At 41.7% G+C, this 18,139-nt stretch overlaps 3 protein-coding genes across 6 annotated transcripts; 1 reads left to right on the top strand and 2 right to left on the bottom strand.

The window, feature by feature from the left end:
- Positions 1-428: 428 nt before the first annotated feature.
- On the bottom strand, positions 429-6,909 carry tpte (transmembrane phosphatase with tensin homology). 4 transcript variants are annotated; one of them, XM_080483922.1, is made up of 20 exons: positions 6,488-6,882; positions 5,892-5,978; positions 5,729-5,809; positions 5,591-5,638; positions 5,288-5,449; positions 4,591-4,710; positions 3,811-3,910; positions 3,641-3,704; positions 3,461-3,525; positions 3,306-3,366; positions 3,142-3,223; positions 2,555-2,643; positions 2,401-2,462; positions 2,219-2,299; positions 1,858-1,963; positions 1,664-1,761; positions 1,485-1,580; positions 1,268-1,338; positions 1,076-1,188; positions 430-473 (listed from the first exon to the last, which is right to left on the bottom strand). In XM_080483922.1, the coding sequence occupies exons 2-19, from the start codon at positions 5,936-5,938 to the stop codon at positions 1,083-1,085; spliced, it is 1,539 nt and encodes a 512-aa protein (XP_080340048.1). In that variant the 5' UTR covers positions 5,939-5,978; positions 6,488-6,882; the 3' UTR covers positions 430-473; positions 1,076-1,082. The 4 variants fall into 4 exon arrangements, with proteins under 4 accessions (XP_080340046.1, XP_080340048.1, XP_080340045.1 ...); XM_080483920.1 differs by having other exon boundaries at positions 429-1,188; positions 6,374-6,504; XM_080483919.1 differs by having other exon boundaries at positions 430-1,188; positions 6,488-6,909.
- On the top strand, positions 6,182-10,394 carry fgl1b (fibrinogen like 1B). The gene is made up of 11 exons (XM_080483923.1): positions 6,182-6,336; positions 6,408-6,575; positions 7,792-7,981; positions 8,094-8,186; positions 8,427-8,694; positions 8,811-8,970; positions 9,154-9,251; positions 9,364-9,452; positions 9,534-9,659; positions 9,772-9,836; positions 10,022-10,394. The coding sequence occupies exons 4-11, from the start codon at positions 8,112-8,114 to the stop codon at positions 10,200-10,202; spliced, it is 1,062 nt and encodes a 353-aa protein (XP_080340049.1). The 5' UTR covers positions 6,182-6,336; positions 6,408-6,575; positions 7,792-7,981; positions 8,094-8,111; the 3' UTR covers positions 10,203-10,394.
- Positions 10,388-16,628, bottom strand: thsd1 (thrombospondin, type I, domain containing 1). Its single transcript, XM_080483918.1, has 8 exons — positions 16,540-16,628; positions 15,793-15,907; positions 14,046-14,440; positions 13,315-13,954; positions 12,816-12,977; positions 12,264-12,681; positions 11,605-12,154; positions 10,388-11,488 (listed from the first exon to the last, which is right to left on the bottom strand). The coding sequence occupies exons 2-8, from the start codon at positions 15,842-15,844 to the stop codon at positions 10,871-10,873; spliced, it is 2,835 nt and encodes a 944-aa protein (XP_080340044.1). The 5' UTR covers positions 15,845-15,907; positions 16,540-16,628; the 3' UTR covers positions 10,388-10,870.
- Between the last annotated feature and the right edge of the window lie 1,511 nt (positions 16,629-18,139).

Genomic DNA, 18,139 nt, shown 5'->3' with positions numbered 1-18,139 from the left:
CATTGGACTTTAATATATTCAGCTACAAATTCCGTTTTGTAATGAATTCCATTCACATTTTGTTTCAGTCTTCAGTTCTTGTTGGATAAAGTAATTCCTCCTGGCCATTGATTTTAAAACTCGTGTGTGCATGAGCTCCCTCTAGTGGTAGCGGAAAATAATCTGAAAAGAATGTTATATATTCACACTTAATATCATCTTCATCTTAATATCAGCCTGCCATGTGTGTTTTGTGATGCACTGATTGTTTGGTCTGATTCTGTACAAGGAATATCTAACTGAAGATATCAAAGCTCTTAATGCAACCAGGACATCTTGACAGTTCCCGCTCCAGCTGGACACTCAGGTCACTAAGGTGACATTTTTAGTTTTATCCTACATTGGAGTAAAATATCATTCCGCAAATGTAAACAATAAAATGCACATTTTGCCAGTTTAACAGTTTATTTGCTGTCCAGCATTCTCCGCGGGTCCTGTTGAATACAAAATTCACATTTACAGTTCAACTAAATTCATTTTAGTGTTGGTATTCACAGCAAATTGACTTATTAAAAAAAAAAAAAAAAAAAAGCGACTGAGACGAGGTGAAACTTTGATATTAGGATGAGATTGCCCCACTCATTTTGTATACAGTTTCTATCATTTCTGTCTTCACACCAACCTCCTCTTCATGTAAATAATCATCGTGTTACAACCAGTAGTGGCTTTGTAGTGACGATTGTAGAAAAATTAATGAATAGTTCTAAAGGGATGGACATATTAGTGTTCAGCAACTGACTGTACAAAAGACAGCCAAACCTTTTGGAAACACAATTTCCTTAAGTGTAAATCATTTAAAAAAAAAAGGATTGAACTTCAAAATTTACAACATACCCACACTTACAAAGCAAGTTTACCCGATTCGGTTCAGTGCATGATTTACTTTACCTTTTAACCAAAAACATGTAATCATATTGGCTATTGGCCACTTAAACCCACAGCTTTTTAACTCTTAATCTAGTGTTTGCGTCCTCTGCCTCTGTTCACCATCCACCATTAAAACTACGTGCCACAGTTAATTTTTCTGTATGCATACAGGGCTTTTATTCAGGATCTGAGAAGGACATGGTGACGCCAAAGTCTTCCTTGTAAAGGTCCCAGGTCTTTGGCTTGTGTGGGTTGTCCAGCTCTTCCCTGGGTAAAACCAGCCTGAGGACAGTTTGAAGGAAAATTGAATGAGATACACAGTCAAAGCAAAGATCTGCGGAAATAACTAACATTCACGTACTTATTTTCCACTATGAACGAGGTATTGAACCAGAAGTAGAACGGGACATCTTCGTATCCTTTTGGTAGACCCTAAGTATAAAAACAAAATGTTATGTCAATCACGGGGCCATCGGGGTACATGTAATCCATCCTTATACATGATCTTTAAATGTCTTATTTTGTAAAAATCCTGAATTTAGAGGAGAGGCCACAGACTAATAGAAAGATGCACTCACAGCACTCGATTCAAACATGACCTTCACGTCTCCTTCAACCACGGGCCCATTCTGGAAGCTGATGACTGCTGCATTATTGCCCACATCGGGAAATACCTAAAAGCAGCCAAGAGGCATCAAGTTGCCCACTCAACAAAATAAGACACCCGTGTACAGATAAATCAGTGTGTGACACTCACGTTGCAGTTGTCCTGTTTGGCACACACACACTGAAACACCAGCTCTTTCTTCACAATTATCTTCACTTTGAGATCGCTGCCATCCCCTTTACCCACCCCTGAGGAGGAGCATACAGGGAATTTTATATATATTTATAGAGAGAGAGTGGAGGAACCTGCCGGGGTGACGGTTTCCTGTGGATTTGCTGGTTTACCTGCTATGGAGTTGATGCGGACGCTCTTGATCCTGAGGCTTTTCGATGGAGGCAACCGTCTGTTGAACTTATTCTTCATGATCTCATAGTACCCCACGTAGCGACTCTGTTTCGGAGACACACAACAACAAAAATAGAAAGTTCTCATGAGTCCATAAATACGTAACCTGTTGAATCATCCATGATATCAGTATATTTTTAATATTTACAGTAGAATTAAAGCAAGCCTAATTTGAAAGATTTTTGTCACTGCGGGTACGAGACAACATTTTTTTACATTCAGCAAATTTGGTAAGTTTGCTTCTGACACCGACTTAAGATGAAAGTCTCCACTAAACACAGTTTCTGGGGTTGTCCTTGCCTGTGACGGTGTCTCCACTCCCTGGAACTTGGAGCTCCGACTCTTGTCGGTCCTCCTCTCGCCAAAGTAATCCAGACTATCCTATCATCCAAAAAAGAAAAAGAAAAAGAAATAACATAAATAGGTGGCTTTATTTCCAAATATTTTGCTTATTCATAAACGTCAATTCAACGATGATGTACCTGTGCACTCTCAAACTGGTCACTGTCAATAAGCCAGGTGCATATCATCGTACCTGTGCGTCCTGCGGAAGGCGGGAGTCACAATAACATGTAAGATCGAAATGATCAAATTATTCACCACTACAACTAAATATGCAGGGATCACTTGCGCCACCTTTTCCCCCTTTACAGTGAATAGCGATGACGTTCTGTGGGTCAGCAGACATCCACTCCCTCACGTTCGCCGAGTATTTCAGCATGTCCCTGAGCACAGACAACAACAAAAACATTCAACCGCATTTCTGCATGCGTCAGACTCTTCATGGAAACAGCAAGTCGGTTTGAAAAACTGCAACATGAGCAGTATATCTGGATCGTTACAATACTTTGTGTAAATATATACTATGATAGAAGTACCAAGGTGCCAAAAGGAAATCTGTACCATCGCACACAATGTGTTCATGGCATTAATTCATATAAAACATATTGTCAACAAAGCATGAAGCAAATCCCATTATACTGATCAAGACATCATAGTATACTATAGACAACGCCGTCAAGATATTATGACTCTGACAAAAATACATGAAAGTATAATATGCTGATGAAAATACCATGGTGCTGTCAAATCCATAGAAAACACAGAATATAGTATGTGTAAAGGCAGTAACTATAAAAAGAGGTAATCTTTGTCACTCAGCGTATGTGAACTCTAACGGAAAACGGGAATAAAAGACTTATCAAGTAGAAGTATTCACTCACTCCAAAGAGGGAACATTGTGGTCATCGATGAACACCCGTTCAACCCTGTAGTGGAAGAACTGGGGATCGTATCCTTTCTCACCTGGAAATACATTATTCACATGGCTTGAGTAGTTCTACACAAAGGGAACACGACACATGTGACGTGAGGAGGAGAAACTCACTGCAAAGGTTGTAAACTTTATAGTGGCCGTCATGCTTGGTGTCGAGAAACCTGGCCACCTCCTGAACAGGAGGGGGGAAAAAGAAAGAAACCGATTCAAGATTCTGTGGAGGTGAAATGTGAATTGGACGTAACATGTTCAGGATTCAGACTTGCCTTGATTGGATTCCGGTAGAAGGACTGTTTCCCAGTTGAGGGGAAAGACATGGCGATGACACGATCTATAGTCGAAAAAAAAACAAACAAACATGAACATAACCTGTTTTTTTTTTTAAAGAAGTCATTTCAGGTAAGCATCAAGTTTTATTCCGCGTTCGCACCGCGTCTAGAACCCACCTGTGACATAGGTGAGGTCGAGGTCAAAGCCATCCTTCTGATAACGCCGCTTGTTTTCAGAAACCTGAATAAAAAATTTAAAAAAATAACAAGTTCTTCTGAGGTTATTTCTTCATGCCAACACAGATCTGATCTTCCCGGTGTGTGAAGTCCCATGGTGAGGATTTTACCATCCTCCTGGTCACTTTCTCCAACTCCTTCCTCTGAGCTGCCAGCCTGAAAACCCTCACGAGGATGATGATCCTCAGGAATCGCAGGAACGTCACCACTCTGGTAAAAAATAACACATGATGTGTATAATATCGACGAGTCTTCATACTGGCACCATATATTTTTTAACTGGTGCAAAAACTAAATTAAAATGCATGACACAAAATGCAGGGTGGGGCAAAACTGAATAGTACAGCACTGCTTAATATAATACAATTGTAAATATGGCTTGTAAATGCAAAAAATATATTTTTTTAATGTTTATTGAACTGTTGTCCTACTTTGTTCCTTCAGGAGGGGTGCTGAGGACAGGTGAGATATCTTGCTCCTGTGTTGTACAGTCTTGCCTTTTCAATGTTTTGTGTGTACTTTATATATCTCTGTCTGAACACGAATCACTGACTTATATGTTGCAGTTTATGTTTTCATATGCATTCGTCCCGGTTACATTGATGTAGACTGCTGAACTAAATAGCCCTGACTGGGATTATCAAAGTTGTTAATAGTAAACTTGGATTAAACATTGTTTTTAAATAACACTCTTAAAGATCTACCATAACAATTAACCTGACTGATGAATTGAGGTCCAACGTCATGCGACTCTAATGACACGTCAATGAAAGAAAACATGACAAGTGCTAAGTCAATCCGCCCAAAAAAATAGAGCTAAACATTTTAAAATTCGGATTCCAGACCCCGCAGAGTTTAAAGGAAACGGCGTGAGCCCCTGAGCTTGGTACCTGGGGATGAGGCTGGCGCCTGACAGGTTAGTGAAGGTGTAGATCATGGTGACCACCAGCGTGACCACCACAACACAGGCGTCGATGACATTCAGCTTGGAGCTGAAGTACACTTTGAAACTAAGACGGAGGCACAAATAGGATGAGATTATTAGCAGTTCGTTGGAAGGAAAAAAAAAAAAAAAAAAAAAAAAGTAATATCCTACAACACAGATGCTGAGCTGTATTTCCACAGCAACTGTCCGTTGCAAGGACCAACCCCAAACATGCCATACATTTCCTGAACAGCTTCCTCTTCATGACATCCTGCTGAACCGATAATCACACACACTTTCTGCTGACACAGACTTCTTTGAATGTTTGCATCAGGCTTTTGGAAATTGCACATTCTTAGATTTACAAGAAGGCAGCCATGCAGGAGCTGCTACATTTTTGGGAGTTTACAAAGCATCGCAGCAGTTTTCTGAGAACAGAATTATTATTTTTTTTGCGTAGAAAGTCAGAAAGTCCGTGAAAAACAGAAATTACGCACTTGACGACAAAGGATTTGCAAAGACCCAGACAGGAGGCGATGAGATAACTAAAACGCTGCATGACTGGCCGGTTAATGACCGTGTGTTCACGACTATAAATACAGTGAAATGACAGCGACTGCACTGCCAGACATCGGAGAGCATCAGCTGCCTCGCTCGCGCACCCTTCCACATAGACCCGCAGGAGAACGTCAGCCAGGAAGAAGAAGGAGATGGTGAGCGACACAGCCTCCAGAGCGTCTCTGGCCTCCACGCTCAACGCTGGCAGCGAGAAGTCCACAATCACAAGCACGATATCCACAATGATCAGTATCACTCCAAATATGCTGCGGGGGAGAGAACGTAAACGTATGTAACGACATGTGCTTACACAATCTGACAGAGACGTAAATATCCCTCTAATGACTCATTCTCTTTTTGGAAATGTTAGAATGATAAAAAAACAACAAAAAAAAACAAACACTCACCGAAATCCAAAGGACATGACAAACGGAGTGATCTTTTTCCTAATGTTGCTGAAGACAAAGAATACGGAAGCTACTGGTTTACAGATGCACTTCTAATTGAACAATCATGAGTAAATCTTAAAAAAATAAAATACTTACTGGTACATCGTATCTGGTACCACATCTTCAGCCTTTCCATCATCAATCTCCACTTGGGCGTCCTCCATCTTTGCAACATTCCTGGCACAAATAATCATGCGTTGACATTCAGCATAAGATATAGAATACAGTAAATGGTGTGCACACGGCGAGCGTTTCTTACCCATTCACACCTGAATCTGATCCAGGGTTAAAGTAGACGGAGGACATGATGCGGGTACCTTCTCTCTTGGCGTGAGCTGTGGAGTCTCTGGATGTGAAGACAAGTGTGTGTGTGTGTGTCGGTTAAATATCCTCATGAACCTGCTGCAGTCACATTGCTTAAAAGTGGGAAGACAAGTGAAAACTTTGTACTCCCGTCTTTAAACTTTGTACCTCTCTACACAAGTGCAGTGGAAAATCTGAAGTCACCTATATACTGAGACATCTTTTAAATCAGCTCCAGGAGAAAGTGAAGAAGATAGAAGATGAATGAATGGATGGATTGATGTATGGATCCTCTCACTATTTAAACTTTCTAATGCAATGTTCAGCAGTTTTGTTGTTCAAGCATGAAAACACACTGTAAAGGAGAGGCGGAGCGTGCAGTCATCCAACATCAGTTCGAGGTAACTTCTAAGAAATGTCAATATAATTCGTCAGTACCTGTGAAATCACCTTCCTTTAATCCTGTCCACAGCTTCCAGGGTTTACAGACAAAAGCAAAACAGCGACTGAAATCACGCCAAAGCTCCACCGCCCGCCCGCCTGCCTGCTTACCGTGTGGACTGTCATCCGTGAAATTATACGAGAACTCGTCTTGTGACTTCTTGTGAGGACATAGGAAGAAGGTTCAAAGGTTAACCGGGTAGGTTTTTTTTCCAACCCATCCAGAGTTCCTCATCGTTTTTGCAAACGTAGCGGTTTCGGGACTTCCTGGACTTCACTGGAGAAAAAAAAATAAAAGTTCAGCTCACCCCCCCCCCCTTGTTAGTCTTTATTCATCTTCTCCCATCAGATCTCTTTCTGATCACATCTGATTGAGTCCAGGCGTCACCTTCCTGCACAAAGTCAGAAAACGTAGCGCTGGTTTGAAAAAAAAAAAAGCAGGCCAGCAGCAGCCCTCCCTCTCCTGACATCTGCTTTCAATCATTAAATGTTAAACGTGCATTCCCAAACTCCAGACAGCCCGTTCCTGCTGCGTAGAGCTGAGCTGCGTGCGTAAAGAGCTGCGTGCGCACATGACGACGCAGTGCTGGTGACTTTCCCTTTTATTTATTTGTTAAACTAAACTGTTTGGTTATTTTTTTTTTTATTGTTTTTTTTTTTTTTTTTTCCAATGTTTTGGTAAAACCAGTCGAAAGCAGGGATTGAAAGCCAGTGTTTTGTAAGAAATAAAGCGTATCTCCATAATTTACCTCATTCTTTTATTCGTGTGCCTGCCCTAATGGCAAGGCGCAAAGATTACTATTTAATCTTATTATCATTGTCATAATTTTTTTGTTGTTTTTTTCTCCGGGTAACTAATCCCGAAACCGTACACAAAAAGCACATCAAATTGATTGCTTAACCAAACAGGTTGTGATTGTGATGTTTTCTTTAAATCAGGGGTGCCACACACATTTTAGTTCAGGGACCACATGCTGCCCGATTTCATCTTGAATGGCCCCGGACCTGTAAAATAGTGGCATAATAACCTTTAAATCTAAACTTTAGAGTTTTTCTTTGTTGTGGCATGGAGTGTCACATGATTAAAATGTCTATATGTTCACAAAACCAAACAATTACCATCGAAAATGACTACAATCTCAACATAAAGCCAATTGGAACCTCTTGTATCCTGGTTTTGGCCCACGGGTGATCATGACTGAATGATTTTGAAATAGGAATGTTGCAAAAACAAATAAAAAATTAAAACTAGATTGTAGACTGAACAAAAAGATAAACTCTTTTGAGAAGAAATAAAAAATGATTCCATTTACATTCTAACATCTTTACTTTACTTCTGTTATTGTATATAAAGATTTAAAATGAAAACAATCCATGTTTATGAATAATGCATATGCTTTCATTTCAAAAAATAGAAACACTGACAAACAGTACAAGTATGTGAGGAATGAAGCACTATCAATCCATGCAGCCGAGACTGTTCACGTCTGAACCCTCTAATGTGGACCATGCAGAACTGGCCCAGCCTATAAATAATACTGACAATTCTTAAAGGCAGAATAACACACAACCTGGAGGAAACAAGACAAGCACTGCGAAAAGAAGGTAAGCTTCTTGTAATGAGCGGTTTTCTTATTCTAAAAACTTTCACAGGTTATTTAATGGTATCAGTTCATTTTTAAACGTTCAAATATAAACATTGTATTTATAATTTCAGAGAACGACGGACACAACAATGTTTTTCCTGGAAGTCACGTTGCTTTTGTTGGCATCGGCATGCCAAACCATGATCTGTTCTGCACATCTGTTTGTACGTATCAATAAGGGATATGCTTTTTGTTTCTGCATTTACTATAAATATATAAAAATGTAAAGTTTAAAGGTGGCACATTTCACACATGGCAAAGTGTTGTAATTCCTGGAAGGTCTTTTGAAGAATGTGCCTTTTTAAAGCCCATGCGTTCACTTCCCTCTCGTCTACGTATCATGATGAGTTTAAAAATGTAAAAAATGGATCTCATTATTTGAAGTTTTTCTTCTCTCATTTGAGGCGATTAACTCATGTGGGCCAGAGGTTGCAGCTCTGAAGAACAACATACGGAAACTGGAAAATGATCTGTTGATCAAAACTTGGCAAGTGGATCACCTGCAGATGCACAAATACTTCCAGCCATTTCAGTCGGTTGTGTCAGACAGCAAACTTCCAACTGAAACAACTCCTGGAGTGAACCACAACACCAGTGGGGCTTCAGACAACTTGGATGCAACGATAATTAAACCACTTCCCCCTGCAGGAACCTTAATTGTCTATGACAAAGGTAAGAAAACAAACCAGGTTTTGCAATACTAGTTTTACACAATTTCAAAACATTAGGTTGGTATATAAATGTTCGGCATAGTAGTGGTAATGTCTTTTTGAATACTCTCTTTCCAGACTGTTCTGAGCTATTTGACAGACTGAGGCCACCAAGTGGTTTCTATCGCATCAGGCCTAAACTACAACCGGAGCCCTTTTTGGTCTATTGTGATATGGAGGATGGAGGAGGGTGGACCGTGTTTCAGAAACGACGACATGGGAAAGTTGATTTCAACAGGTATAGTCAAGGTGACATAAAAGTTGGCAAACTGTAGCTTACATTCAAAAAGAAAGTGTCAGGAACCCTGAATAACTCAGTATGATTCTATTTGCACATTAGATGATGGCAATGCTTAAACAGTTACTACCAAACAGCATCTATACTATGTGAAGTCAAATGGAAGTGTGGTTTTGACTTTAGAGATTGGGTGGACTACAAAGATGGTTTTGGTGACTTCAAACTGTGGAATGACGAGTTTTGGTTGGGGAATGAGCAAATTCATTCCCTCCTCTCAGAAGGTCAGTAAATATTACAGAGTACAATCAAGTCATTTCAGGGTTTCTTTGTTTTTTAATGACTTATAATCCTTTTACGATTCCCGAATGATTCCTCGCATTTAATGTCCAAAAGGCCAAAACCTGGTGAAGATTGATCTGATGGACTGGGAGGGCCAAAGAAGCTATGCCTTTTATGATAACTTCAAGATCACCAGTGAAGCTGTGAGATAAAGTGTTTGAAACAACTGTCTCTTGGTCTCAGAGTTGGACAGTCCTCTCTATATACCTTTCTTGGTCTTCCAGGATAAGTATCGTCTCCAGTACGGTTCGTACAGTGGGAAAGCAGGAGATGCTCTGACTGGTGGGACGGGGATGGTGGAGCAGTGGTCTGCCTCTGTCGGTGGTATGCAGTTCAGCACCAGGGATCAGGTTTGTCACTCTTTTATATTTCAGCACAGTACTTATGTTTATGATTCTTGCAATTGTAAGATTGCTGTGCGCAGATAACTGTGATAACACAGAGAATCATGATGATTGACAGGATAATGATCGCTACCTTCAAGGAAGCTGTGCCCAGGAAAATAAGGCAGGTTGGTGGTTTAACAGGTGAGACTTTACCACTTACAACAAGTGTGTAACAGCATTACCTGGTGTACTATTGTCTTGTTTGATTACTACACGATAACTTGAACTATCATAAGGAAGCCTACGATTCTGATTCAATGTCAGGCTTTATAACTTTTTTTTGAAAATACATTGCATTGATATTGTTTACCAAATACCTTCTGCAGATGCCATGCAGCCAACCTAAATGGAAACTTCTACCGCAAGGGGGTGTACAAGGGTCAGTATGACAACGGTGTGGTGTGGGGGACCTGGAAAGGCCTTTGGTATTCACTGAGGCACACCACGATGAAGGTTCGACCTCTGGTTTTCTTGGACACCGTGGGCAGTGGCGCAGGGGAAATGTAAAAACACCAGCCTATACATTCACTTGCATTAGTTAAAACAGATAACACAGTCATGTTTCAGCTGTCAGCATTTTAACTTCTCCCTTTCTGTTGAATCTATTGTCAACGATCAGTTATATGGTGTCTTTTCTATTCATTTCTTTCTATAAAGTGTAAACTACCAAAACATTAAAGCAAACAGCATTTCAGCTTCGATGCCTCCCTCATGTTTACTCATAATACACACTATTGCTTTAATTTTTGAACTTTTGAGTTCTCAACACAGCTTGGATCTAAAATTCAGAATATTCCATAGTAGTGGACTATGAAAGCACGACAAAAGCAACACAGAAACCAGTCTGGGAGTTAATGGAATATCCTGTGCCAGTTGTTGATATACAGAATAATGTATTTTCAAAGTCCAGTGAAAAGAGAAGATACATACATGGTAAGACACAAGTGAACAAAAATGCATTAATTATTACAAAAAACACGATAAAAAATTCAATTAAAATGAACTTAAATTTGAAAGAAATTACTTAAATACATATTTGCTCCCACAGATGAATGCATAACATTACAATCCATTAATACAACATGTTGTAGACGTGAAGGTTTGTAGAAAACTAATTTAATTTCAAATAGGCAGCTCCTGTCCAGTGTTTCTGCTCCCATGAGTAGGTCACGCACCTACTCATCCTCCCCAACACACGCTGAAGATAGATCCAGGTCCAGCATCCTCTGTTCTGCTTTGCTCAGCATGTATGAGGAGCCAGCACCACTGCTGTAGTCCTGAGGCACTGGCAGGGAGCAACAACGGCCTCTTCTCTGCTCAATGGATGATACACTGAAGGTGGAGCTCCGCTGACGACCTTTGACCCCAGAGCAGGCTTGAGCCTCCTTTAATTTCCGGGCCAGCATGTTCCTCTGGATTGGCGACGGGCCACGACGGTTCCAGTTCTGCTCAGCACGCTCTGCTCGGTCTACCCCTAAATGGTTTAGTCCATGAGAAGGCGATGGCCCCATGGCTGGACCCCCAATTCCAGAGAGAAGCTCTCTGCATCCACCTACTGGCTGACCAGTGTTTTGCCTCTCCATGATCCCAGTGAGGTCTGAGGTCGCCCGTTCAGATGCTGAAAAACTGCTAGTGTTGGTTCCTATGTGTTTAAGGCCATTATTTTGAGAGGAGACTGCTGTGGGTTTCTGCTCTGACACTGCGTGCTCAGGAATTGGGTAAGCTTGGTACAGTTGTCTCTCCCAACCTCGTTTAGTCCAACAACTTCCTTCAGGAAGAGTCCGAGATCCCACCTGAAAAAGACAACATATGATCATTTATTCATGATTATTGACCCAAAAGTGCACCACAACAAAAACAAACATTAATTATTTGTTTCTAAATAGAAAATCAAAGGTATTTAGGTAACCTGGGTCATGCTCCTTTCTCTGAACTGTGCAGATGATGGTTGTTGGAGTTTAGTATCATTAAAACTGGAGGTCCGCCGGAAATTTGGATTCCTAAGATAGGAACTTCTGACTGCTCCATCCTCTCCTCCTCCTCCTCCTCGTCCTCCTCTTAGGCCTGCTAACCCACTCCTCTCTACCATCTCCACCCAATCAGCTGTGCGATCACGCCATTTTGAGCTGGAAGCACTTGCATGACCAGAGACAGGAGGACCTAAGAGCATGTCCACTCTTGGACTCAGTCGGTTTGGGGTTGTCCTAGATGTCTGTGGTGGCAGCTCAGAAAAAGGAGCTGCAATACGAAAATGGTTGTAGGTACCATCGTCTGTTAGGCCCAAAGGAAGAGCAGAGTGAGCAAAACCAATTGGTGTGGGAATGGGAGAGTTGGTGGGTGAAGCAGATGTCTCCACTACTGTGTCATGGACAGGGCTTGAAGAGACATGGTACAATTGTGTGGCCTCCTTCAACCCCTTCTTTTTCATTTCTTTTAACTGTTGCTGAGCCAGCCGGTACCTGGAAAGACAAAGACATTTCATTTACGCAGATTTGGGTTGTAAAAGACCACATTTTCCAAAACACAGACTACAACGAGAGTAAGAAATACTCCAAATTCTAAACATACCCAAATATTGGCGGCATCATATTGTGGCCTGTGGGAGACAGTCTTTCTGGATCCTGTGATAGTGGTATCACCAGAGGCTGCGAGAGAGGCGGACTCCCTAGAGGAGGTCTATCTGTCTGTGCTCCCACGCTCACTCCCACGGATGGGCCGTGAGCATCAGACACGCTCGGTCTTTGGAGACTGTGCCCACAGATGGAGGCCTCATCTGAGAGCTTGCGTCCTCCAGGGGAATGCATGGAGCCTCGACGGACAGAGCTGCACTGAGGGGCCTGACAAAACTTTCGCCACACAGTCACCAAAATGGTGGCCATGATCACAGCCAGGCAAAGGGAGATACCTGCCACAACGACCATGTTGCCACCAAAAGGTGCAGCTCCGATATTTACAGGTGGAGCAGATGGAGAAGGAGCAGGTGCCACTGTGGAATACATAGAAACAGTTGGTGAATCATGAGGAGGTCCTTTCATGTCTACAGGCTGGACCTCCAAAAACAGTGAGTAGCATATTTCAAAAACAGAAAAGCCAAAGATATTAACACCAGAACAGACTCACCAGAGCAGTCTTCCAGCGAGCAGAGTGACTGTTCTTTCACCATGCCAGTGCACTGCATGCCGCCCACACCTGAGGGCAGTAAACACTCACGCTCTCGCTCCCTCACCCCCTCTCCACAGCTCACACTACACAAACTCCATGGCCGCCAGGGTCCCCAAGACTCTGCAGGAGAAAACAAAATATTACAATGCAATTAAAGTTAGCAGTTTACAAGCTCTGATGCACGGCTGAGGTTGGACACAGGGCTGTTTAAAGCTGAACCTTGTCCTTATAATGCAAGATTTGGTTTGGAAATGTTGTCATTGACAGGATTTTATGAATCTGTAGAATATGGATGACAAATCCTAAGTGATTATTTTCCTCAATAAAAACTTGATCTGTGGGAGCAAATCATTTGTCTTGCTGACACAATGATGCTGCTGAATGGCAAACAAAGGTAGAGAGTTACTCTATGCGTGGCCGCTGCCAAATGTCAATGAGACCATCAATTAAAGCTCACCTGCACTCTTGTAAACCACCAGACAAGTCTGCGCCGGACTTGGGGAACGACTGAAGTTGAAAACAAAGCGAAAGCAGTACTTATTTCTTCCTGGATAAAACACAGAACAGTTGAACTCTGTCTCGTTCTCTCCCTGAGTCAGCCAGTTAAAGGCTAGTGGAGGAGACAATTGCTCCTCTGGTCCAAATCCCACCACTGCAGAGGAACCAGCAACGCCTCTTACAGCTGCTGCATCACTGTACAGTATGACTTTTCCGCTGATGTGAGCACACGGTGGGGTTATCAATTTAACAGTCATAGTTCCTTCGCAGCCACTCTTGTAAGCGTGGGCATTTTCCACCAGCAGTTTATAAGAGAAGATGCGAGACAGGTATAGAGGGCCAGAGCTCTTCACTTCCTGTGTTGTATGAGGAGAACGTAAAGCCACTCTTATGAAGTCTCTCTCTGTGAATGGAAAGGCACAGGACAGCTCGATACTCTGTGAGCGGAGGGGCCTGATTGAATGTCGTGTCCGGGCTCGGACCTTGTCGATGCTGTTTCGCCCGATCTGGTTATACTCCATGTAGCTGACTTCGAGAAAGAGGGCAGAGTCGATGCCACTGGAGCAAGCCTGAAAATGTTCATTTGTGGATATTCCAACCTGGGGAGGGTTACGGAATAGATGAGCATTAATGGTAATGACATTAATAAACTAGCAGGGTTGAATCAGTCTAATATTGTATTTGTCTTACCTGAAAGGCTCCTGAGTGGTTTCCTACTCTATCCACAGCAATGTGAAAGGTGGGCCACTGCACTTGCAGTTCTGAACTCCACCGCAAGGTGGTGCTCTCTTTGCTGCTGGTGTTTGAGCCTCTGGCATTTGAAACTGTGGTGATGCTGGTCTGTCTCAGCAGGAACCGGAAAGCTCCTGCGTACAGGAAGCAGGAGCAGTCGAACTCCACCCTACCGGCAGGTTGGTTGTTAGGAAGAGTCCTGGTCTGGAGGGTGGTGTTGCTTTCCATATTGACCAGAGAGAGGCTGGTGTTGCAGCTTATGGTGGCATTGCATTTTGAACTGAAGTCCACAAAAACACTGCTGCTGCTCAGGGCCACGTGGAAGGAAGGCCAGATGTTGAGCTCTGCAAAAGCTAAAGGACAGCATACACATATATAGATGATGAAAGACATAAAATTATACTCATTTATACTGTTTCAAGTATGTTGCACAAAAACCTTTGAATGTGTATGCTTTGAGTTGATGTCACTTTGCAAGCTATCAATTATGAGTTAAATCGATGTAGTAGGCAATATGTTAGGCTGTATGCTCAGGTCAGATCATTTTGAAAATTTTTTATATGGCCATCTGTTACCAATAAAACACAAAGGCAAGTTGGTGAGGCTGGTGTCAAATTACAAATGTGTTTGTAGTTTCCAACAGCATTAAAACAGAGGCTTTTGGGGGGATAAATTGCTTTGTAAAAGATAATTATTTTTCTAATGGTGAGACGATGATGATGAAAATGTGAAGAAAAAAAAATCCACAGTATGCAGAAATCCAGACAATAGTTAAAGCAGGGGTGTCAAACTCAGATCCTCGTGGGCCGCAGCCCTGCACGTTTTCAATGTCTCCCTCCCCTGAATGTCCTGATGGTTCATCATCACATTCAGCACAAAGCCAGATAACGAGCTGCTCATTGCAATCAGCTGTGTTGAAGCTGGGAGACATGCAAAACGTGCAGGGCTGCGGCCCTCGAGGCCTGGAGTTCGACACGTGTGAGTTAAAGTATGTAATGTCTGGAATATAAGCAAAGTGGAAGTCAGTGGGCCTTTCATTTGTAGGTGAAATATTCAGAGAACGCATGTGGCAGTTATGCTGCATTTCTCATGTCTGTAAAGCCAAGGCAACCACACAACAGTGCACATGAATCAATGGCATTCAGCCTTTTCTCATTATATCACATAATGTGTCAAATAGCTGGCAGTCTACTCTGAAGAGTACTTCTAATGTACATATGCGGACATGCATGCATTTATATGCACAGTATCAGGAGAGAGCTGAGAGGAAAAGCAGGGAGCAACGTCATATTTTAGGAGCTATTGTGCTGCGTGATTCCTGTTGTGCCGGCCCCACAAAGCAAAGAGGAAATGAGGGAGGAAGAGGCTGACCATACATCATCCCTCATCTCTGGCTCAGTGGTGGAGTGGGTCGTCCAATAACTGAAGGGTTGGCAGTTTGAAGCCTGTTCTATCCAAGTCATTGTAGTTGTGTTTACCCACATTGCCTCGTATGAATGGTGAATGAATGTTGATGGTAATTGAAGGGGCTGTAGGCATGAGATGGCAGCCACGCCTGTTTGAATGAATAGTGGTTTCTGTATGTGCTTTGTGTCACCTTGAAAATAGCGCTATATAAATCCAAGCCATTATTATTACATTGTGGGTAAAGGAGCAACTTTTCACAAAATCTGACCAGTTTGCATCATTTGGTAAAAGAGCTCACCATATCCCATGAACACTAGAAGGAAGGGCTGCAGTGAGACAGCTTGTGGCATCCCGGAGTCTGGGCCTCTTTTTTCTCCTACTCCACATGTCCGTCCAATTTCACCTCCTCTGAACTGAAAGGAATAAATAAATAAAGGGCAAAACTGAGAAGATGGTGTCAGGCAGCAGCGAACATACTGTAGGCAGGAAGCGATTGCGTATGAAAGAGTGCAAAGTTGGAATGTATGAAATGGATGGTTTACAGGAGCTCTTCCCCTTCCCTTCATTTCCACAATGAGTATAACAAGCCGTCTTCACCATCACACAATTGAAGGGGACTTTGTTCATAACAAACTTTTGTTTGGATGCTTTAAAATGCTTTCATATATATATATATATATATATATATATTTACACAACAGATTTGATACTTACCATGCTGGATCCTGCAGTTGGGTTAACTGCCAATCAAACAGGGCTTTCAAATATTGCTCCCAGTGCCTATTTATGTTCACAGTTTGGTATTCAAATGCGTCAAGGATCCCAAAGGACCCCACTCAACCCTTTCTTTATACATTCGGCCATCATCTATCACTGAATTTGACTGAAAACAATGAGTGTAGGCAACAAATTGTATAACTGCATCCACAACCTTTAAATTAACCTGATTAGTCCCAAACCTCGCAGTGCCTTTATTATTAGGAGTGTGAGCCTCACTTCCATTGCTCTGCGTAAATCAACCCGACATTAACGTTGTTGTACTCACATGTTGTGTTGACTCAGTGTGCTGCTCCTCGCCACTTTTCCCACTTGAGAGCCAGCCCCAACAGTAACGGTGTCTCTGTGTAGTGCATGTCTCCGTCCAGACAAACTGCGAGAAATGTCACGGATCAGCTCAGAGTCCAGAGGAGCTCCGTGAAGGCGCGCCCTGGTGTCCGGCGCGCGTAAAGGAGACGCGCTGACTCACAAAACGCACAATTTACTCACGTTCACACTTTGAATAAAAACGTAAGAAATTAGGGTTTTTGACAAGATCCTGTACTTCCATACTGCAACTACTTTAATGTTTTTCATTTATTTATACTCACAGGTTAGATACATCTGAGGACCTCTCACTTTTAATTTTGTATAGAATACGTTTCTGACCCTGCACTTTACTTCTCCTGAAGAGGTTAAATTATTACTTTAATTAATCTGTACTTTTACTTAAATAAACAATGTGAATACCTATGCCAGCTTTTGTGTTCTTGGATCTGTTATTGTTTAGACGGAAAGGACAAATACATAAACATAAAGAGGCTACATTTGGGAAGGTGGTAGTGAATAATGAACACAAAATTTCAAAAATAACTTATTTTTTTACCCAAACATGTCAATATTCATTCTTCTTAAAACTAACCTGCAGAGTGGATTGACTGAATTGGAGTAGTTTTCTCTTATGCGTGCTTCTTTCTCTGTACTATCCTGCTGTACCAATGCAAATTTCTCCACATACGAGATAAATAAAGGGATATCTTATCTTATCTTATCTTATCTTATAACATCCATCACTGTATGACTACCGCGTGTTAACATGGGGCACTTGCATATAAATCACTTCAAAGATTATGGAGAAATGATGAAGATGAAAATGAAGAAGATATAGGTAGGTGTACAAAGTAAGCAAGCTGTAAGATATGCCAGTGTTTATTTAAAAAACACTGTTAAAAAAAAAGGCATAATTTATTCAACTGTAGAAATGATTGGATTTTGTGTTATGACCTGCACGACCCAATGACAGAGTAGTAGAAAAAAGGATTCATTCATTGTGCTCCCTATTTAACCCGTTAGATTCTCCCCACACAAAACATGTATCTGCAATTTTCTTCTTCTTGAGCGCTCTCTTTACCTCTATTCACTTTTGTAGGTATTTCATGTTTTATTGAATTTTGTGTTATTCATGGTGACATCTTTTAACTAAAATACCAGATAAAGTTGTACCAGTCCATTCTAATAGCTATTTTTACGTCCAAAAGGTCAGCTAAAGGCCGATGTGATGCGCGTACCCCTTATGATAATTATCAGACCTGCCTCAGTTCGGATTGCAAAATTTCCTGAATCAATTTAATTAACCCACTGTCAATAAGTGAGCCCCGTGGCTGCGTAATCTAATCAGCTCTGCAGAGAAAAAGTCTGCATTCTTCAGGAAGCTTTACTGGAGATGAAACATTGTTAACGGCTCAGCTCAGCATTGGAAAATGAGCTTTTCTTATCTGCTAACTGCTGCACAGAAGCCGATCCAACAGTAATAAAATACAGTCATTACATTAGGTTTTCCTTATTGCCTTTTGAAATCTTCACTTTGCCATTTCATAGAAGTGCTTAGT

The sequence above is a fragment of the Lipophrys pholis genome, assembly GCF_963383615.2.
Source record: "Lipophrys pholis genome assembly, chromosome: 16".
Lineage (NCBI taxonomy): Eukaryota > Metazoa > Chordata > Actinopteri > Blenniiformes > Blenniidae > Lipophrys > Lipophrys pholis.
Note: the sequence above shows the minus strand (reverse complement) of the source record. Positions and strands in the feature narration are given on the sequence as shown.